At 39.1% G+C, this 22,984-nt stretch overlaps 1 protein-coding gene across 1 annotated transcript in view; it reads right to left on the minus strand.

Annotated features, from left to right (window-relative positions):
• Nucleotides 1-436: 436 nt before the first annotated feature.
• Nucleotides 437-22,984, minus strand: part of Xkr4 (XK related 4) — a 422,151-nt gene continuing 399,603 nt past the window's right edge. Inside the window, exon 3 of the mRNA XM_047565311.1 lies at nucleotides 437-1,535. Coding sequence (XP_047421267.1) covers nucleotides 589-1,535 — 947 coding nt within the window. The 3' untranslated portion in view covers nucleotides 437-588. The remainder of the gene's footprint in view (nucleotides 1,536-22,984) is intronic.

Raw genomic sequence — 22,984 nt, forward strand, 5'->3', positions numbered from 1 at the left:
TGATGTTGGTTTCCAAATGAGGAAATGGTTTATAAATTCTTTTCTAAGTAGTACTATTTTTTTTCCTCTGGAGTCTTAGAGATATATTCTCTCTCTGTTTTTATATTTTTGCAGGAATCAGAGCTTTGCATCGAGAAAATCACCTAAGCTATTTTGACAGAGGACTGGTGTGTGTGTGTGTGTGTGTGTGTGTGTGTGTATGTTGGTGTGTGTATGACTGAATATATTTTTATGCAAAAATCAGTTAACTCCATTAAAACACCCTATTGATTGGAGGCAAACTCTTCCATAATAATAGTGCCCTCTGGTGGATGTGCTCCAAGACCATGCAGGAGGAATTTGGTAGCAACAGTCATACTGGGCTGGTGTTGCTCCTTCAGGTGGAGTAAGAGACTCTTGGTGCTGCTGGTTTGAAAGAAGACCAACAGCAGGCAGTTAGCTGATGGAAGATCAAACCATAATCAGGATGACGGGCAGACAAAGAACATTACAGCTTGTTGCCCTACTGTAAGATGAAGCGTCACTATTGCCACAGCCCTGCTGTCACCCCTTCATCTGGATGTTGTGGCTCCTGCAAGTCCTTTTATTTTATAAAGTGGTCTCATATTCCAACCGCTCCTGAATAAGGGCATCATCTTTATACTGCAGCCTAGGAGGAGACGGGGAACATTCAAAGGCTAAAATGGCCTTTCGAAGGCTGCGGTCCAATACGTGTCTCTCCCATGCTGGGTACCTATTTCTGAACAGGTCAATTTTTATGACCGATTCTTCAATCCGTGGAGGGCGAGATGATGGGGTAGACGGGGCCGTGGGCCTCACCTGAAAGACAGGTACACACCCATCCCGCTCCGCAAATTTCTGATCACGATCACTGACGACGCTGCGGTTGTTGGAGATCGAACGCAGGGTGCTAGTGGCCACTTCTGGAGGCAGAGAGAAGGCAGCGACGGGGTCCTCACAAGCACAACTTGGTGACTGCCCAAATCGGGGCCCGTTTGGGTGAAAGAAGGCATAGTACATCAGCATAAAAACAACGCCGGTTAAAAAGCTGCTGAACACCACGCACAGCGCTGGGATGGCAAATGCATCTGCAATCTGGGGAGCCTTGTACAGGTACCAGAGAGCGCTCAAGGCTGTGTTTTCCAAAAGGATGACAAAATAGTAAATGAACAACCTGCAGCGTGTCCTGCCTTCCTTGACGTTGAACCAACTGAAGATATAGATGATCCCCACCACCATGTCGAACACAATCTCCTCCCATTTGGTGATACAGAATTCTGTCTCACAGTGGACGATCCAGAAGGTCATGATGCACCAGTGAAGGACGATGAAGATCCCAAAGTACAGCTGGAAAACTGAGGCAAAGAGGGCAAATGTGATGACCCTGGCTGCGATCGTGAAGAAGTGCCAGCAAAACTGGATGATGACGGCCATGTAGCTGATGGGCTTCTTGTCATCTCGAGAGTCCCGCAGGGCCTTCTGGTAGGAGGCCAGGGCCCAAGCCAAGGACACCAGGGAGGCTGCCGCTGTGAAACCTACAAAGGCAAACAGGAAGACATTCTGTCAAATGTGAGATGTAGGGATGCCCTGGAAGTCAAGTCACACGGAGCTGGGGGCTTGGGACAGGCTTCCAACTCAGCAAAGTTTCTTATTTTCTCTGGGTTTTTACTGGACTTCTCACTTAGATGGGGATCCTTAACTATCCTTTCTAGGGTATCAACCATATGCAGAAGGCTTTGACATTAACAGAAATGTCACTCAAAAGCAGCAAGAAGTCTGAGATGTAGAAAAGGGGTAGAGTTTAACTTTCTGTGTATTTGGTATAAATAGACTGGGAGGTAGTTTTGTGTAGTGGGAAAATAATCATAGGCTGGAGGCTGATGGAATGGGTTTGCTGTTCAACTTGCCAGGTATTACCACACGACCTTGGACAACTTTTGAAATGGGTATCCTCATTTATAAGGTGAGTGATCTCCAGGGCTCCCTACCAGTGTGGAGATTCCATGGTTGAAAGGTATGTAGCTTGAGGGGCCATGGTTTACCTTTCTGCTTCCAAGCAAGAATAAATGCATTTCATTTCCCAAAAGAGGGTTTGTTCTATCTTTAGAATAAGGAAAGAAGTCCACATAACAAGCTTGACAATGCTTCTCGTGCTGCCCAATGTGCAGTTCATCCTCAGGACAATCTGATACTCTCCCTGCAGCTTCTTCTGTGCCTACCACCTTTCTCTTAAAAGAAGTATTTACTCATTGTCATTCATCTCTTAGTCTTTCATAAAGATCGTACTGAAATCATTTTCAGCCATTCCTCTTATTTTATCAGGCCCATTTGGTTTGTAGATCTCAAAACTTTAGAAATCATTTTTATTACCTTCTTGTACTCTTACTCCATTTACTCGGTCTCAAATTTCTGTCTATGATCCAAATATGGACAGAGCTTACCTAAAAACATACCAACTTCCCAAGGAAGATACTTTTGGGAGAATTCCTCTTTGTCACTGGAGTGTTACATCAATCTGCAATGCAGTTGGTTTACTTAAGGAGATGTACTGAGACTTACCAAGGCTAAGAACAGTTCCAGATACTATAAAAGTTCAACTGACTTTTCCTTTTTCAGATCTATTATTAATCATAACCAGGCTGAATTATTACTTCCCTCTTTAGAAATAATAGAAGGTGTGTGGATTTCCAGGAGCTTATGATAGAATCAGTACTTTTCTTTTTTAAAACAATGTTTATAGAAAAAAAAAAAAGCTGTTGTCTATTATCCCTGAAAAATAAATTAAAAAAATATGATTCTTGTAGAAAGAGGCCACTTTAATTGATAAAAAATTCAAACTCAATAATCACTTCTTACCCATTCTCCTTGATTAACTCAAACTCCAAAAAACAACTATTGATGAAGAAAATGTTTTCCAAACTCTACTTCTTGTACTTCCTCCTAATAAAACTAGTAGAATGCTTGGATAGGGGGTATCTTCAGGTCTTTGATTTTTTTTTTTTTGTTTTTTCCAGGTCAGTGCAAAAATATTTCATTTTTGTAAGTCACAGGAAGCTATCTGTGGTAATATTTCTGGTTAGTTACAGACCAGTAGACAAAGGAGTTTATGATAATTCAATTTCTGTGCAGTAGAAAACAGTCATATCAATTATATAGTAAATTCTGAAGTGAAAAGAGAGGAGTGGAAGAGTTTAAAAATCAAAAAGAAAGAGAGAGAATGGAAAAAAGATGACAGAATAATGTCTATGTGAATGATATTTATGATCAGTTTTGGATCTAAGAACAAAAGGTTGTGTCATTTTAATTTCAGTGCTATTGTACGGCATAGAAACTGCTCATACTTCACCCCTTATCTGTGTCACTTGCAGACTTGCTGCCTCTTGAATAGGCTGTACTTGGTTTACTTTTAGCCTGGACACCTCACCTATGCTGGGACACCCCTTCTGTTCTCACAGAAGCACCTTCAGCAGGAAGCACTGGTGCTTAGTGCCACCTTCAGGAAGGTTTGTGCAAACCAAAGAGCAAGCACCGTTATTGGAACAGGGAAGTCAGTTTCTCTCAGTTCCTACAGGAAGATGTTACATAAGAATAGTTTCCGAAGCAGTTAAAAAACAAATCACCACCACCACCACCACCACCACCACCACCACCACCACCAAAAAAACATTTTGAACATCCCTAGTCACAAAATTTAAAATCCTAAAATCTCCAAAATCCAAAACATTTTTTGGGCCCACGTGATACTACAAAGGCAAATTGACACCTGACCTCACGCGATGGGTCACAGTCAAAATGCAAATACAGTAAAGATAACAAAAAATTGCCTTCAGGTTATGTGTATAAGGTGTACATGAAATACGAATGAATTTTGTGTTTGTACCTTCTAAGATGTCTCCTGTAATTGCAAGTATTCAATCTACACCCCCCCAAATTAAAAATCTGAAATACAGGGCTGAAGATATGGCTCAATGGCAGAGCAGCTGCCTAGCATGCAAATGGCCCTATCCCCAGAGCCAAAAAAGGAAAAAGAAAAAAGAAAATCAATCAATCAGTCAATTAATCTGAAACACTATTGGTTTCAAGATTTTCAGATACTCAACAAACTTTAAGTACACAGCATCATAAATTATCACTAGGTCTAAAAGAATAGGAAAATTAGCCTCGTTCAAATTTTCCTGTAATATTTACCCTTTTTGTTTCATTGTCCTAAAAGAGTAATCCAGTCTATGTTTGACTCTCTGGGAACTGAAGATGATATACTGGCAGTAGAAAAGGGAGCACTTTCTATCAGTTTTGCTTTCTATACCTTGCAATGAAGAGTCTATACTATAGAGGGATGCCGTGTCCATCCTGTCTACCTGTTTTATAAGTTCTGTTCTTCAGCAATGATTAGAATTTATCCCCTTCATTTGATTATAATTTTCCTTTCCTTCTTTTTAGCAATTCTATTTTATAAAACAAACATGTCTGAACAGAAATATGGGCCCATTTTAGCATTAAATCCCTCAGCATTCCTTTTTTCTGATCCACTTTTTTCTAACCCACCTTCAATATTACAGTTTTATCAATTAAAAATTGCAATTGCTCAATTACAAATTCACTCCTGCCTCAGAAATGCTTAAATCGTTTGCTGTTTACACAAGTAATATCAGAGTGGTTATTTCCAGTGTCAAGATAGATCTGCTCAGCAAGGCACTGCCTTGTGATTGGAGTGGAGTTCTCTGGAACGTCTGATGTATGGGGGCATAGAATGCTTCTTTAGCTGACAAAGTGAATTTTAAGATTTTATTTGAAAATAATTTCAAACTCATAGAAAAATTGCAAAACTAAAAATAGTACACTGAATACCTATGTATTTTTTGCCTACATTATTATTTGGTTTCATTTTCACATCAGTGCTTATTTACTATGAAAAAGCAAATAAAACCATAGTAAAATTATCAATCTCAGCCAATTTAATATTTCTTCCTAATCCACCTTCAATATTTCAGCTTCATCAACTGACCTTAACAAATATCTATCCCAAATCTTTTTCTTTTTGGTACATGATTAAGTCTAAGATAAGGTCTTTAAGATAAGGTCTTTGTATTTAGTTGCCATATCAATTTAGTTTTCTTTAATCTGGAATATTTTCATAGGCTTAGACTTGCTTTGCTTTTTCTGACATTGAATTTTTTTCTCCCAGTACTACAGATTGAACCCCAGGGCACTCTACCACTGAGATAACTTCCCACCCCTTTTTATTTTTTATTCTTAGACAGAGTCTCACTAAGCTTCTCAGACTAGCATGACATTGAAATTTTTGAGGAGTCTAGTACCTCAAAAAAGAAAGATAATGTTCTTCATTTTGGGTTTGTCTGCTTTTGTTAGTTTCAGTCTATGCCTCCCAGTCAGGAATATGTAAGTGACATTGAACAATATATTTTTTGTCGAACATCACTAAAATACCAAAATATAGAGATTCCCTCAGTGGTTCCAGGACATAAATAATGTGTCTCTAGGTATTGCCTTTCAAAATAATGAACAGCATTTCACTCATAAAACTTTAAAATCAAACTATGAAAACAGCTGGAGGGGACTCAAAGGGATTATATCATTTCTTAAAATGTTAAAATAGATGATAAGACTTCTGAACTTACCTAGTGCAATGATTTCATTTTACTGGGAAAAAAAAAAATTGAGTCTTCCTTTTGAGAGGTTAAGTGGTCTATCTTCTCTCCTTCCTGCTTTCCTCTTGATTCAGATGAAAGTTGTCCTTAATCCATCCTGAAACTAAACCTCTTGCTTCCTTGACAACAGATCCTATCCTCCTGCCTTTGTCTGTATGCCATTCCCCTGTCTCTACGGGATTCTTCCCTGGGCCTACAAACATCTAACAAGTCACCCTTGTCCCAGGAAACACCATCCACTTGATTTTTTTCTCTTAGATTTGTTGCCTGCTTTCCCTCTGGTTCTTTGTTTCTTGCTGCCTCCCTACCACCTGCTACCCTCTGCACCCCAGTTTTTGTCAGCTAGTCCTTAAGTTCTTGGCATTGCTTAGGATGCTGCTCTGGATCTTCTTGCTTTCAGGGTCTCCTCCCACTCCCTCCCATCCCTTGAACCTCCAACTCAGCAGGTAGCAAAGACCCACCCCAGGGTTACCAGCTTTTTCCAGCTCCCCTACTGTGTGTCTGACTGTTTACATGGAAAGTTACCTGGAAACAATTGGGCTGTAAGTGACAATTTTTGCTTTCTCTAGATAAGAACACAATTCTTCCCTTTATCCTCCCTGTTGTTTGTGCAATGCCTTCTCAGAATGAGAGGGAACACGAATTTCCAGGTAGGCTGCCACAGTTCTAAGAACAAGGTTTTATGTGCAGCTTGATTGAAACACCATTGCAAAGCTACCCAAATCCACCAGTTCAGATGAATGCCATTTTGTGCTTTGCCTCTGTCACTGGGTTATGTCCATCTAATCCAGGTATCTTTGCTTTCTCACTGCACTGCAGCCCAGATGATCAATCTGACTTTGGATACAACAGTCCAATGGCCACAATGTTGGTATGACAGTTTATTACATCATTTTGGACTGATTATAAAGACAGATAAATAGATATTCCTTTTCTTTGGATAGGCATTGGTAAAGGATATAACACCCTCGGAAATATTTTAATCTGAGAGTTTTGATTTTTAAACCTCTGGAGCTGGAGGAGGTTACTTCTAGCCTGTCTGATCTGTGCCTTTGAATTATTGAAGACACTGCTTAATAAGCCAGAGGCTAGTTTCTCAGAGGATATCTAAGATTCTGGTCCATTTTGAATAAAGATTTTTTTTTTTTTTTTTAACAATAAGGGTTGTGGGTCTAACATTAGCTAGTTAACTAATTAACATTTCAAAGGGAACTGATGGAGATCAATATCATGTAGCACAAGCGAACAGCCAAGTTTTACACTTCTTCCCTCTTTCTTTTGCTTCTTATGAACATAGTTTCTCTTTAGGATGTCTTTCTGCAGTTGTTCCCCTCCCTTCCCTTTTTCCCTCCTTCTAGCTCTCCATCTCTCCTACCCTTTTGGCCTCAACTCTACTATTCTTTTCCCTTATTTCTTGCTCCCATGGAACATATTTTGGAATTGAATAATTTAAAAACAAATAGTCGTTTTAATGAAATAATGTTCTATGTAGCTGACATCAAAACTACCCTTTTTTGACCACCTCCCTCCCCAATTGATGCATTTGAAGCTTGGTCCACAGTGTGGTGGTGTGAGAGGATGGAAATTTTGAGGTGTGGCCTGGTGGTGGGGTAGTTTGTGTAAGACCCTTGGAAAGAGTAGAATGTACATCGTGCGCAACCATAGAAACAAAAAGTTGTACCCCATTTGTGTACAATGAATCAAAATGCAGTCTGTAAAAATTAAAAAAAATAATAATAAAAATAACTAAAAAAAAATTAGAATGTGAAGGTCCCTTTAATTTTGAAACTTCTAGACTAGAAAAGGCAATTTCTTGCTTCCAAATGCAAATTTGTTCTTTTCGTGGATATGTTTCCATATCAGGTAACCCATCCTTTTCCTTCACAGCTCTTATCACAGTGTTTGATTATGTTTGATTTTGTGTGGTTTAATTATTGTTTCTCACTACAGGGGGACTTTAGGCAAGGATAAATCACTGTCTTGTTTATTTTTTCCCCTTAATGCATTTTGTAATGCTCAGAGATGAAGGAAGGAAGGAAGAATGGGAGGGAAGAAAAGAAACAAGAATATTCCATATGTATAGCCATAACCAAAGAGAGAATAGTATGTTTAAAAGATCTGCACCATTCTTCATCCTTTCCCTATTCTGTTTCTTTGCGATTTCAGTTTGAACTGCAAATGCTTAACTGTGAAATAAAATCGGTATTCCTGCCGTGTTGTGGTCTGGGTGTAAACTAGAATTCCTGGAAATCTCCAGAGAATACTTCATAGGATTTATAGCCTAATTCCCTAGATGTAAGAGGTTCAGGGAATTGAACCAAGTGCTCTAATTTTTCGATTTTCTACAGAGAATGAACCTGTCTTTTTCCTTCTCCCTGGGGAGGGCATAACCTCCCCCTTCAACAGTCAGGCCAAAGGTTGCAGTCTCAGGGAAACACCTGGCCACTGGCCAGTTTCACAAGACTGCAGCTGGTTGTTAAGAAAAGGTTCTTTTCTTTAACTTTAAAGTGTCCAATTATGAAAAAGTTCAAACATACATAAAAGCAGAGAGAATGATATAACAAATGTACCCTTCATGCAGAATCAGCTACTGGGCTCTTATTGAGTTCTGAATGCTCCTTTCTCTTTCTGACAGACAACATGGCCTAGTTTAGAGTTAAGTCACTGTCCAGTTCCAGGGCAGCATCATGTTGCTGATAGCTGGGGCTCTATTGGGACATCTTGGAAGGACCCAGCTGGTAGCTCTCTGGGTCTTCCTGACTTGCCCTACTTATCTTGTGCCTGTCTCTGAATTTCAGCCACTCTGTTATCTTTCCTTTTCTCAGATGTCAGCTTAACCCATTAAGCAGTGTTCCATTCCCAAGACAGGAAGCACTGGGCTCTCCCTAGGAAAGCTGCTCTCTTAGGGTAATTTCTATCCATCCTTCTATTTTCAGCTTAAGCGTCATTCATTTCTTTAGAGAAGCTTTTCCCAGACTCTAGCCTAGATTCAGTCCCTGGCACAGGTGTTCATGACATCTTGCTTTTGTTTTTGCCAGCACACCTTGGTATACCTGCGGTAGCTATACCTTTATGTGGGTACCTACGGGGTGGGGGGGTGTTGGGGTGCAGGGCTTGCTCTTCAGGCTCACCGGAAACTGTCACTCTATTTGTGTATCAATTTTTTGAATTAGTAGTATCAGTTTCTCTAATTAACTGCTCCTCTTCCCACCACCTGTATCACAAACACCTTGACATCCTTTCTCCCCAGCTTATTTCTTCATCCTTTCTGTTGATTTTAACATTTTGGGAAGAAATTTAAAGTATCCTCTGGCAAAGGTTGAGGTGACCATTCATAACACATATAGTCTCATCACACACACACTGTAACTGCCCCCGCCCCCCGGAAACACACAATCCCTAAACAAATAAGCTGAGTAACTAGGAAACAAAAGAGTAAATTTTAGATGGCAATATAGTGTTGATTTCTTGTAGTCAAGACATTTTATAGTTTCCTCGTTGCATCTGAGGCTCATGATCATAGATGAATAAATAAAGAATTTGTTGGGCTCTTGTTTTGAATACAGTGATGGGATAGGTAACTATATCTTTATCCAGTTTAAATCTTATGAGAACTTTTTGAAGCAAGTGTCTTTTTTCATATAGGGAAACAGAATCAAAACTCCTACAAGGAAGACAGGCATCAAAATTCTCAGATTCCTAAAGTCTGTCACAACCACACAGATTCCTATGGTTATCCTAACTCCTGGGAATGGAACATAGACAACTAAAGCGAATCTGAACTCTCCCTTAATCCAGACTCCGGGGTACTACCATGATGAGCTGGAGGTCCTTTAACTAACAAAGCCTTCTCAGGCCTCTGAGGCCCCCTCAGCACTAGTTCCTCTGACCCTATTTGTATTGGGCCAAAGGATCAGGTTTGGGTTTCTTTTCACCAAATGGATAAGAAGAACAAGCTTCTGGGAGGAAAGTCATGCTTTTCTTCTCTTCATGTTTTCTGATCTTTTAAAATAACCTTTCCACTCTTCATTGTCTCCTGAGGAAAAATATCACTCATTTGATTTAAGAGAAGCAGGCCACAAAATGAATATTCAGAACCGGAGCTTGTCTTTTAGTTACCAATAGAAAAGCGGTAGATCTACATGGCTGGAATCATATTGACCTATTTGAAACAAGGTAATAATTGAAAAAAAAAAAAAATAGGAAGCTTTCTGTTCTTGGATCCTTGCTGGGTGAGACAAAGGTTCAGAATGTAATATGGTTCAGCAGGTTCAAGACTTTCTCAGTCTTCTCACACCAAAGTAATTTAATCGATGTTTTAAACCTTGTAATAGTTCTGATTAAACACATTTAAATTCTTTAATATGTTTAGCTTTGCTGGGGATATACATTCTTTTCATAATCCATTTTGAGGATTTCAACTTCTTTGCAAGGCAAATTCTAAGTCTGCTAAGGTGGTGATAAGGGAAACACTAGGTGAAATTTTTGTTTTGATGTGACAGTAGTTGAAGAAACTTGTTGAGGGAAGCCTAGTGTCTGTCTTCTTACATATTCAAAAATAACCTCATGTAGCGCCTGTCTTCTTACATATTCAAAAATAACCTCATGTAGCGCCAACTCAGTTTTCTTTTATTTCCTCTCAACTTGAGCTCTTTATTACAATCTTATAAGAAGGCCCACATTTTGTGTGGGATTTCAAAACCATCTAAATAACACTTTCTCTAAGGAAAAAAAAAATATTTGTAAGCAGAGGGCAAGAAGTCACTACTCTTCGTACAATTCTGTATAGCACATGGTTGAACTTTCATAAAAATAAAATGATATCAACTATTAGTGGAGAGACATAAAATAAATAAAAGAAGATGTCCAATAGAATTAATCATTCCTTTAGAGTAAGTTTACTTTCCATTCCTTAAAAAAAAAAAAATAAAAAAGAAAAAGAAAAGAAAAAAAAATTACATTATTTTTTCTTGCAAATTTTCTCCTGTAGGTGGTGGGGGTTGAAGTGAAGTGAAATTAAGACAGAGAGGAAAACAGGAAGAAGAAAGGAAAACCCTCTGTGTCTTCCTCTCACCTGACAAAAAGAGATGTGTAACTAAGTTTAAAATAATAATGTAAAGGTTCCAACATGTGTTAAATGTTGTTCCATAGCTGATTTTTGTGCATTGATTATCTTGCTTACTTTTGCAATTTTTTGGTGCTAAGTATTTTGCCCTTTTTATAGATGGTAAAACTGAGTCTTAGGTGCAATAATCTTACTTCAAACATTTTCTGTTTAGGGCCAGATAAATATTTTGGACTTTGTGGGCTATATGGATCTCTGACTTTGCCATTGTAGTGAAAAATCAACCTCAGATACTCTTAGATTTAAAAAAAAAAAAAAAAAAAAAGAAAGAAAGAAAGAAAGAGACTGTGGGCTGTATTTAACTCATGGCCTTAGTTTTCAGTCCATCTAACATGTCCATGTAAAGTGTGTCACCTTTCAACTGACAACAGATGATCAGGATTTTCACCTGCATTTTTCTGACTTAAAATTCCTTACATTTTTTTCCTACATGCATTGAAACATTTGGGGTCAACTGCAAAATGTGGTAACTCTGGGAAGATTTGTTAGGTGGTTGTATGGTGTGGTTTTAGGTGGTATCTGTCAACCTTGAAACTGAGAAGCACTGTGACCAATCAATCTACCAACCAAACAACCGAACTTCCAGAAACTTCTTGGTGTCATCTTATCCCATCCCCAGGATGGAGTTTTGGCTTCAGTAAACCTCTTGAAGACTCACTCTTTATACCTCAAGGCATCTAGTAAGGAGCACAAGTGCCACTCCTCTATAATTTTCTTGGTTATTTTAAGAGAATCAGGCAGACATTTACGAAGCCAAGGGACAGGATCAGGCTGGCACCCTGCCTGTTTTATTCTGCTGTTTGTTTGCAAAAGGCCAGCTCTTCCATCCAGACTGGTCCCTCACTGTGTCAACCCAGGCATCTGAAATAGAATCTTTTGTTCCTCCCCCCACCATATTTTCCAGCGTGCCTTTGTAGTCTGCCATATATGTGAGTTTGTAGGCTCACATACTACAAATCATCCACTAGCATCACCAGTACTGACAATTACTGACCTATTCAGAGGAATCTGAAATGCAGTGTCTCCCTAGAAGAGTGACAAAGTCTTGTCCCAGAGTTTATAATCAGCACTAATTCTTATGAGAAGGGTCATCTAGTCACCCACATGCAGAAGTATTTATGTTCAGGGGACTTGGCAGGGGACCCAAGAGATGGGAAATGGCAACATTAACCTTGCCTAACAAACTGGGTCCAGGGTACATAAAATGAGGGAGGGCGGGGCAACTTTGGGGCAGCGGGCATGGGGTACAGCATGGTATGGCATGGATAGAGGTGGTGCTGTTGTGGGATGTTAACGATGACTTAAGTGGCATAAGTATTTGTGTTTACAGAATGAAAATCAAATCTCTTTCTGATAGGAGAGTTAGGAGTTTGCTTAAATGCAGCTCTGCCTAGAAAGGAAGATAGCGAGAATGCATGTGATGGGAGAATTTCCATAGGAGTGACCTTGGAGGGAACCATCCTTGGTAGTGTACATTCAGAGTTCTCTTCCACCTTAGACCACCCAGTAAGCTGGGACCCGTATCCTCTCTGCCTTTCCTCCTCCCCTCCCTCAGTTCTTTCCACTTACAAATGTTTATTGAACTTCCACTAAGTTTCAGGAACTGAGGACACAAATATAGTTCTTCAGAGAAACGGGAAACAGCGTGAGAGACAGACATATATTTGCAGCACACGTATTTACAATGTGGTGAGTAGAATGCAGACAACACCCTGGGTGCTGAGGCTCAGTCCAAGAGGGGAAGGAGGCTTCAGAAGAGGGAGGGATGCAAAGTTTGCAGGTGCAACTGAGGTTGGAGTAGGTGTGTTTGAGAAGGTGTGGAGGAGAGCCAGCTAGAGGAGATAGGAGGCTGTGGTTGAGAGCCCAGGTCCTGGGATTTGGGACTTATTCTGGGGGCAGTGACATGTACAGTAGCCATTGGCAAGGTGCATGGGATCCCTAAGGTTGCAGAGTGAACTAGGGTGAAAGAAGCACTGTGGGTGAGGCTGGAGGCACTGCAGTACCTCTGAGGAGAGGACAGGGAGACTGGGGAAATGAGGATGGTGGAGTCCACAGGATGCAGAACTTGACTCACCAGCTATGTGCTACTGGTGAGTAACTTGATTCTACCCAGGTTTGAGTGAGAATCAGTGCTACAGTGTGTCAGAGTACAGACCATGCCAACTTCTGATAGCTCCACATAATTTTTCAATGTTATGGAGGTGAAAATGAAAGCAGAAACCTTGCTTCAAGCCGGAAGTGGTGGTGCATGCCTGTAATCCCAGTGATTCAGGAGACTGAGGCAGGAGAATCACAAGTTTAAGGCCAGACCCAGCAACTTAGTGAGGCCCTAAGTAACTCTGTGAGACCATGTCTCAAAATAAAAAATAAAAGGGGCTCAGTGGTTAAGCATCTCTGGGCTCAATCCCGCATACCCAAAAACAAAACAAACAAACAGAACCAAGAAACCATGCTTGGAATTTTGAATTTGCATCTACTACTGGGCTGACAACATGTAGTCCAATCTGTCCTGATGCTGGGCAGTGGCAAGGAGTCACAGTTTCCAGTCAGCTATCTGATCACAATGAGAAACCACTGATAACTCTATAGTACACTGTGTTGGTAAGCTAGGATGTTCTGTGGTTTAGGTGAATTAGATGTATTTTCCATTTATAATATTTTCAGTTTATGATGGATTTATCAGGATATAACACTCCATAATAAGTCAAGGAGCATCATGCTCTTTGTGAACAGAAAACTTTCTCTACCAGTATAACAGGTCATTCTAATTCCTAGCTTTGCTCTTAATTGTGCTTACATTGATCCCCTTCTCTCAGAATCACATTCATGTCCCAGAATTGGAGGAACTTGGCTTTAACAGAATAACATGAAAGTCAAAGAATGGAATAAGAGGCATGAGTAACAGGGTAAAAAAAATTTTTTTTCTTCTCGGAGTAAAAAAAGAAATTTTTTTGATAGGATCACATTTTAAAAGTAAAATTAAAATAAGAAACCCTTGGCATTACTTATCTACACAGAATATCTACTTCATTTTATTTTATTTGCATTAAAAGGTATATACAAGAAAGGTCATGTAATTACAAGGGCACTTGAGGCACAAATTGTCCCTGGGTTTGCAGGGAAATATGAAATAGATACAAGTTTTGGTAACCCTGTTTTGTGAAAGCCCAGGTGACAGGAACCATTGTCCTCATGGTTTTTCTAAATTGTATACAAGAAAGAAGGGTATCTTGAGGTGGGAGTCTCTGTGGTGGGGCTTATCATATAGGGCTCATACCTGGGGTCCCTCCTGAGACTGGAGAGCAGGTGGTGAGCTTAAGGAAGGACAGCAGGGCAAGGGGGCTGGTTGGAGAAAGAGAAAGGAATAGCAATGGCTGCCCCAGCTGTTCTTTGGCTCCTGGATACTAATGGACACTGCCTTTGTTCTTGATTGCTTATTTTTTCTAACTATGTTCCTCCATCAACTTCTGACAGAAATTTAAAATTTCTTTAAAAATACCTTGCCTTTCACCTGATGTAGTTTCCCTTAAGGATCTCAAATGTACAATTGTTTCCCTGGTCTGTGGAGTTCAAGAGCAGGAAGGGGCCTTTTTGTGTGTGGGGGTTGGGGGATGGAACTCTGGCTTCTGCCCTATTTTCCAGTGTCCTGCCCTCTAGGTTGCCTCATTTTTACTCTGTCAATAAAAAGAACGTGGCTTGCTGCTGGGACCATTTAATAATGCAGCAATAAATTGTGCTTTCAAGCCCAGCAATGCCTTTCCAGGTGATTTACAAAAAAATGACTCAATACCCGGAGGACACGGATTTGTAGCATTGTCTGTTCTTAACGGTTGGGCTGTCTCAGAGAAAGCCAACTCTGCAAGGACCCCAAGGGTTCAAAAATGGCACAGCTTTCTCAGTCACCCCCATTTTCTCCTAGTGGTACGGGACCTATGCACCTGCGCATTTTCTCCTACAGCTCGCCAGGCCTTCCCCTGGTACATGCTGATTTGGGCTATGCTTCAGTGCTTGTGAGAAAGAAGAATTTTTCCTGGAGAGGAAAGGCTATCAGAGCATCCTATGGTTGAATGCTCTTTTTTCCAGGAGCAGCAGTGTGATTAGAGCTGACAAAGGTCATGATTTAGGATCAGAAAGGGGTAGGAGTGGGGCTGCATCACCACCGTGCTGTCTTTGGATGAGAGAAATGGGTTCCTCTCCATTTCCACCTGTCTCTCCCCTAATCTGGGATCCCCATCAGGCACAGATTTTTGCCTGGCCTCCAGGTCTTCACCCTTTTGGCTCACCCATCTCGTTTTTGCTTTGTGGTTAAAATTCATTGTCTGCAATAGAAATCAGATAGAGTCTTTCACCTGCAGAAAGCCTTCGAGGACTCCCATTTATTGCCCCAGAGGATAAATGACATGCTGAGCCCATCCGGAGTCTCCACTTCCAACCTTCAGAGAACGCCTTCCCATGAACACCCTGGGCCTCGGTGCTCCCCGATTCCACCTGGCAGACTCCTGTGCAACGGAGCTCCAGCTCCAGGCTCCTGGTTCCACAGAGCCTCCCAGGGCTGCTCCTCACCCACTCTCCCTCAGTAGTTTTTCCCAGAGGACTTGGCTTGGGACATCTCTCTCTCCTGTCATAGAGGGTGACCAGTCCCAAGAGGCCAACCTGCCACCTGCATGTGGGTGCTTGACTGTAAACAGAATAGATTCAACTCCCAGGGGAACTGTGCTAGGAGTGGGGGAGAGGGGTGCTGTGGAAGTGCTTTATAAACTTTTAAAAACTTTACAAATATTAGGTATTGTCTCTATTGTTCACAAAATAAAACCCAAAGGAAAGAATCCCAAAATGTGGGTTACTAAAGAACATTAATTTTTTTTTTTTTTAAAGAAAATCTCGGTGTGAGAGATGCCATCCCCTTGCCAAAACATAGATGATCAGACCTGTCAAGGAACTTTCTGGTCTAAGATTTCTAGATAGAAAAGATGTCTGGCACTTTGGTGGCCCTTGAACGACTTGTGAGTTATCATCAGTTTCACATTCAGGAGTAACAAGACTAATTTAACGAACCTTTTCCAAAATAATTTTATTTTTAGAAATTAATAAGCCTTTCTCTAACTCAGTGAATTAGTTTTATATTTACTGTTATAGTTTGGATCTTGAATGTCTGCCAATGGTTCATGTGTTAAAAGTTTTGTCTCCAGGTTGGTGTTTTTGGGAAGTGATAGAATTTTGAGAAGTGGGGACTAGTAGAAGTCTTCAGGTCTTTGGGGTGTGCCCCTGAAAGGGAGAGTAAGGTCCCAGCTCTTTCCTCTTCACTTTCTGGGCATGAGGTGTGTGATCTTACTCTCTAACACCTTCCCTCTGTGATGTGCTGCCTCACTATAGGTGCAAAGCAATGGCATCAATCGATCATGGACTAGAGCTTCCAAAACTGTGAGGTGAAATAACATTTTTTCTCTTCAGTTCAGTGCACCATTAGTGACCCTGGTAAATAAACATAATTTTCATAAGTTGATTATCTTAGATATTTTGTTACAGTGATGGAAAGCCAAAACTTTTCCTGTGTATGACTGTGGCAAGATTCTTCCCCATACATACTTCTAAAAAGAGAGAAAGTCACCTTTTAGCCGTCATATTTTGACATATTGCTGCATTTTTTTGTACAATGAAATTCCCTTTGGGAAGACATATACTTGAAGTGACTTAAATCACTGCAAATTTGGGATGAATTTAGAGATTTATGAACAGAGTTGGTAAAAGAAAAAAAATTAATGAAAAGAAAAAGGAAGTTAAGAAATTTAATTCAATTTAAGAATTATTCCTGGAAGCCTGAGTTCACAATTAAATTTTGGCTTTTAGAAACCAGTCTTTTTAAAGCATCATGGTAGGTGGTTACAAAGATCACAATAACCAAGGAGAACCTTTGTCAGGGGTTGCAGTCTCCAATGAAAGTCCCACATAACTATTCAGAAATGTGCAAAATAGCTTAACACTGGCAGAAGAGAGAACATGCTCCTAACACAGTGCTACATGACTAAAAGATGATGACAAAGCAAAGTAAAAATGTCTCCATCTGTATGTTACACATATTTTTTGACATATGTGTTAATATGCTAAACAATATAAATAATATAGAAATGTGATTTATTCATCTCCACCCCCAAACTGTTTTTAAGTTGGTTTCAAAACCACCTCAAAATTGGGTTAATACATTTATGCCTTGTCCCAGAGAATCTACAGCTCAGTTCAGTGCACCATTAGTGACCCTGGTAAATAAACAGCAATTATCCATTCACTTTTTACACTGCTATTGTAATTCTTTTCATATTCTTTCACACTCAGTCAACAAACACTGAGTCCCTACCTTGGGTCTGCCCTTCCTTGGACTGGGCTCTGGGAATGATCAGAGAGTCTTCCTCCTTCACCTGTCTTGATCCTTTTGGTTCTCTGTGTTTTGACCTGGACCTTCATCAGGTATCTCAGTCATGTATCCTCCATTATATGCTCCAGACTGACTACTGGATGATGTCTGATGAGCCATCTCCTTTGGGAAACCATCCTACCCTCTTCCTGATGGTGGCCAAAATCTCCTCCTCTGTGTTTCTTTACCACCTCAAGTGTGTACCTGGATCATAGTTTTCAAACTATTTATCAGTCTGACTTTTCTTTCTTCCTTCCCTCCTTCCTTCCTTCTTTCCTTCTTTCCTTCCTTTCTTTCTCTTTACCAGGGATTGAACTCAGGGGCTCTCAAACACTGAGTCACATTCCCAGCCCTATTTTGTATTTTATTTAGAGACAGGGTCTCACTGAGTTGCTTAGCACCTCACTGTTGCTGAATCTGGCTTTGAATTTGTGATCCTTCTACCTCAGCCTCCTGAGCCACTGGGATTACAACTGTGCTTTCTTTCATTTTTGTACCAGGGATTGAACCCTGGGATGCTTAACCACTGAGAAACATCCCAGTCCTTTTTCTTTTTTCTTTTGAGACAGGGTCTCTCTAAATTGCTGAGGCTGGCTTTGAACTTGCCATCCTCCTGCCTCAACCTCCAGTCACTGGTGTGCGTCACTGCTACCTGCTATCAGTCTTTCTTTTGTATGAAAATCATGAGGGTGGGGACTAACTCTTATTCATTGCTGTACTCCTAGTGACTTAGAAAATGCCTAGCACGTTTGATAATTGCTTGATAAATTGCGTTGGATTGACTTGAATAGAATTTGGATATGTTCTAAATTGAAGTATTACTTGGGTGCCATTCTTGCCTGTAATAAACCTACAAATGACCTGGATCTGGGACTGTTTATTAGTGTCTTGGGGGCTGAACTAACCCCTTGGGGAGAGACTGTATAAAACACAAATCACCAAGAATCCAATGTGCATTTGTTCCCTGAGCAAGACATGTTTATAACAGGACAGAAGTAAATTAAATGCATGCCAGCACCAAATGTGAAGGTTTTTCAATTAGGATTTTGTTTGCTAGTAAGCAGTAAAAGAACAGTAATTTCCCAAGACAGAGACCTTACATGGAAATGATTCCCAAGACTGAGAACTTTACATGGAAATGATCAACTCCAGATTCAATCTCTCTCCAAATCTTCTGAATGGATGAGAATGAATTATTTTAAGCTATATATGTTCACCTTTTAATATTTACACACACACACGCGTGCACGCACATAAACACGCACACGTATATATATGAAAGGGCAATTTTGATAATGTTAAAGGATATTTAAGCCTGAGTTCTGAGTTCTGAATAAAAATTCTTGGATTATATGTCTCAAAATTTGGGGTTAGCAAAATTAAAAAATAACTGCACAATTTGGAAATATATAATATATATATATATAGATATATATATACCCCAGCACCCATGATAATGATGTGATCATTATGAGGCAAATAATATTGCATTTATTCTGAATAATAAACATGTGAGGAAAAAGGTGTAGAGCAGATAATTGTAAAAGAAACACATCTAAGTAAATGATTTATAGAGAATAAGATAAAAGTAACAATATAACCTATGCTAATATTATTCTAATTGAGCACTTAATTTATGTCTGAGCTTCCAAGAAGCTAAAATGAGAAAAAGAAATCAATGGGTGAAATGATTTTCATCACTGCATGAAAGTGAGTGGTATTTGTACTGATAGGCTATTCAAGCAGCAGTGAACCACCCTCATTAATGCACCTTTCATGGATAAGTGCTGGGTTCAAAGCCTGTGGTTTGCATAATAAACTTTGTCAGAATAAACAAAGCCAACTCATATCCTCAATAGGTCTGCATGGACATTTCCTCTCAGGAATAAAACACATTGAAGGCAGGATGGATCTAGTGTCTGAATCAAACAGGCATGCAAGCAGCATTTATCAGCTATTTGCAGTTAAAAGAAAAGCCAATCATGGACAGATGATGGACTGGTATGTGTTCTACACTGCTGACAAGATGAGATCTCCAACAAAATTAGCATTTTTTTTGCAAGTTGGGAGATAATCATCCCAGGGCTTCAACCAGGTTTTTTTCTATAAGATACTGAGAGAAAGCAAGGGATGCATCAAGACAGTGCTGCTGAGGGTAGTGATGGAGCAGAGCATGGCAATATGGGTCCATTATGTGTACCTGACCTACAGTTGTCATTTCTGACTGGGGCCTCATATGGCAATATTTAGGGCTGGTATATAATTTCTGCTGTGAGCCCTTCTAGCCCATCTGTTTCATTTCTTGTTGGTAGAGACCCCAAACCTATTCACAGTTCTTTCCCTACATCACCCACTATCCAGACCTCTCCTGGTATGTCTTGTGGGTTGGTAGAAAACACTAGTTGAGTTACATGTGCATTTCACATATTCTTGCAAGTGGGGCTGCATATTGGGTGAGGAATCTCATTCTACCTTTCATTGCTATGAAATGGCATATACTAAGTTTGTTGGAGGTAAGAGAAGTTGCCCAAGTCCACCCTGGGTTGGTCATAGCTTATATGACCAAAGATGACAGCATTGGAAAATGTTGCTTCAAATGTGTAAATGTATATGTTTTGGTATAGGAAGATTACGTAATGCCTTGGTGGACATGTTCTGACTTAGAACAGATTGTTTCAAGTATTCTGGCATCCGCTTTAGTTTTGTTAAGATTTTTTAGAAATCATACATAAGACAGCTTGAAAGAAGATCAATTAGGAAATAAAGGACCTGAAACAGAGTATAGACCAATTGGACCCAGCTATACAGGACACCACCCAACACAGCAGTGTGCCCATTATTCTCAATCACACATGCAACGTTATCCAGAATAGGTCGTACATCAGGCCACAAAACAAGACCTAATACATTTTAAAAGATTGAAATTATACAAAATAACTTTTCTAATCAAAAGGAAATAAGAAATCAACAGCAGAAGGAAAGGTGGAAATTCATACATATGTGGAAACTAAACAGCATATTTTAAGCAATCACTAGGCCAAAGAAGAAATTGCTGAGAAAATAAGAAAATACTTTGATACATATGAAAATAAAATATAGCAAAAATTACAAGATAACAGTGAAGTACCACTAAACTAACAAATATATATAGTTATAAATTTATTTTAAAATATTTTAAATCAACGATGTAACTTTATACAGTAGGGAACTAGAAAAAGTGGAATAAACTAAGCACAAAACTACTAGAAGAAAGGAAATAATAATGATTAGAGATAAATAAACAAAATAGAGACTAGAAAAACAATAGAGAAAGTCAATAAAACCAAAAGTTGGTTTTAATTGAACTTAACTGTTAAAGTAGAAGTTACTCACTCATTGAATATCAAAATTAGCACCAGATATATTTGTTTCTACCAAAAAAAAATTAGCAAAGTTAACAAATCCTTATTTATGTTGACTAAGCAAAAAGAGAGACTTCAAATTATCCAAATAATAAATGAAAGTGGGGACATTACCAATTCTATAGACAATTCTATAGATATAAAGAGGATTGTGAGAGAGTACCATGAATAATTGTACACCAATCAGTTGGGTAACTTAGAAGAAGTGGACAAATTACTGGTAGCACACAGCCTACTAAGATGGAATCATGAAGAAAAGTCTGAGTAGTACTGTAAATAGTAAGGATATTGAATCAGTAATGAAAAATCTACCAACAAAGAAAAGCCTAGAGACCTGATGGATTCACTAGTGAATTCTACCCAACACTTAAGAATCAATAATGATACTTTCCAAACAACCCAAAAAAAGTTTTAGAGAAGGAAACACTTTCTACCTCATTCTGAGGCCAGCATTACCCTAATACCAAAACCAGATGAAGACAGCGAAGACAACTAACACAATAATATTGCCTATTGATGCAAAAGTCCTCAACAAATACTAAGAGACTGCATTCATTAGAAGATTTATATACCATGGCCAAGAGGGATTTGTTTACAATGAGGTTTATATATATATATATCTTTTTAATATGATGTGAATTTAAAAATATATTAAATAAAATTTAAAATATATTAAATATAAATATTTATTAAAATTATATATTTTAATCTATAATATATATTTAATACACATATTAACAGAATGAGGCAGAAAACACACATGATCATCTCAATAGATGCAGAAAAAACCTTTGACAAAGTTCAACATGGTTTCATGATAAAGAAAACACTCAATGAACTAGGAATAGAAGGAAACTACTTTACTACAATAAAGGCCATACATATGTAAAAGCCCACAGCTAAAGTAATATGCAATGATGAAAGACTGAAAGCTTTTCCTCTATGAACAGATGAAATACTGATTGGGCAAATTTGTGTTTAATGGGTACAGCTTCAGATTGAGAAGTCAAACTTCTGGAGATGGATGGTAGCTACACTTTCAGAATAAGGCAAATGTCTTCAATACCATTGAATTGTACTTAATACCAAATGCACTTAAAATGAATCATGTAACATTTTGTGTAATGTGCATTTTATCACTATAAGAAAAATTAGGTATTTTTTTCTAATTAAACTTGACAGTGAAAACAGAAGTTGCACACTCTGATGGAGTATCAAATTTGGCACCAGCTATATTTAGGGTCCTACAAAAAAGTTGAATTTGTTGCTTTAGGTTGCCTAGCCCATCAGATCAAGCATAAACTCCACTGTTCTTGACAATATTACATCTTGACCATTTCTTTCAGCTACCAGCCAATGTTATTTAGGTTTGAAGCCCATGCAACTCTACCTTGCATTTCTCCTATTTCTATCTTCTTGCCATCACATATCTGCTCTTAGTTACTTGCAGAAATAAATAGTATAATGTCAAGAGGTTGGATTTTAGACCTATGTTTAGCTCTAGATTTGAATGGTGGCCCTGCCCTCATCAGTTCTATGCCATATAGAAAATCAGTTTCTTCACTTGTAAAATAGGAATAACAATTTTGCAGTGTGTTGAGAAGGCAAAATAAGATTATATATATAAAAGCACGTAGCATGTGCTGGTCAGACCTCAGAGGGTTGGTTTCCTTCTTCGTCCTTGTAAGTTGCCAGTCTTCTCATAAGAGGGATTGTGACTATGTCATGTGTTCATGTGTCAGATAAGTAGGGGAAGAGGACAAAGGAAGTTGGCTCGTAGTTTATATAAGGGTATCTTGTGATGAGCTGGGCTGGTGCCCTCTAGATGAGAAGGACTGAGTCTACTTTGTCTTTTAGCTATAGGTCTAACATGCTGCTCAATAAATGCTAAGAGAATAATGACTGAATTTTGTCAACATGGTAAAATAAGCATTGAATGCCATTCACCTAGCTTTAATGAGCATCTAAGGAAGAAAAAAAAAATATAGGACACCTGGACCTTTGAGACTAGAATAGGCTTTCAATTCTAGAGAAAATAATACCTTATGCTTGTAAAAATCTGGATAGACAGAAAAAAAAAAAAAAGAATGTTATGAGAAAAGGGGAATTCAAGGATTATGAGCTTATTTTTTTTTCTTTGTGCTACAGGCTTCTTGTTTCTTTAAGTTTTTTTGGCCCTATTTGAGGGAGCAGATGGTTTTCCCAGGACTTCTGACTAACTTACTCTTCAGTCTTCTCATCCTCCCTGTGGCAGAGAGCAGTCTAGGGAAGACATTGTGGGTGGTAGAAGCCTTCCTCCCACCTTTACTCTCCAACTCTAGGGAGGGAAGATGGGAGAAATAAAAGGAGAAAATGAGTATGATCAATTTTTTTGACACTG

This window comes from Sciurus carolinensis, chromosome 1 (assembly GCF_902686445.1).
Source record: "Sciurus carolinensis chromosome 1, mSciCar1.2, whole genome shotgun sequence".
Classification (NCBI taxonomy): Eukaryota; Metazoa; Chordata; class Mammalia; order Rodentia; family Sciuridae; genus Sciurus; species Sciurus carolinensis.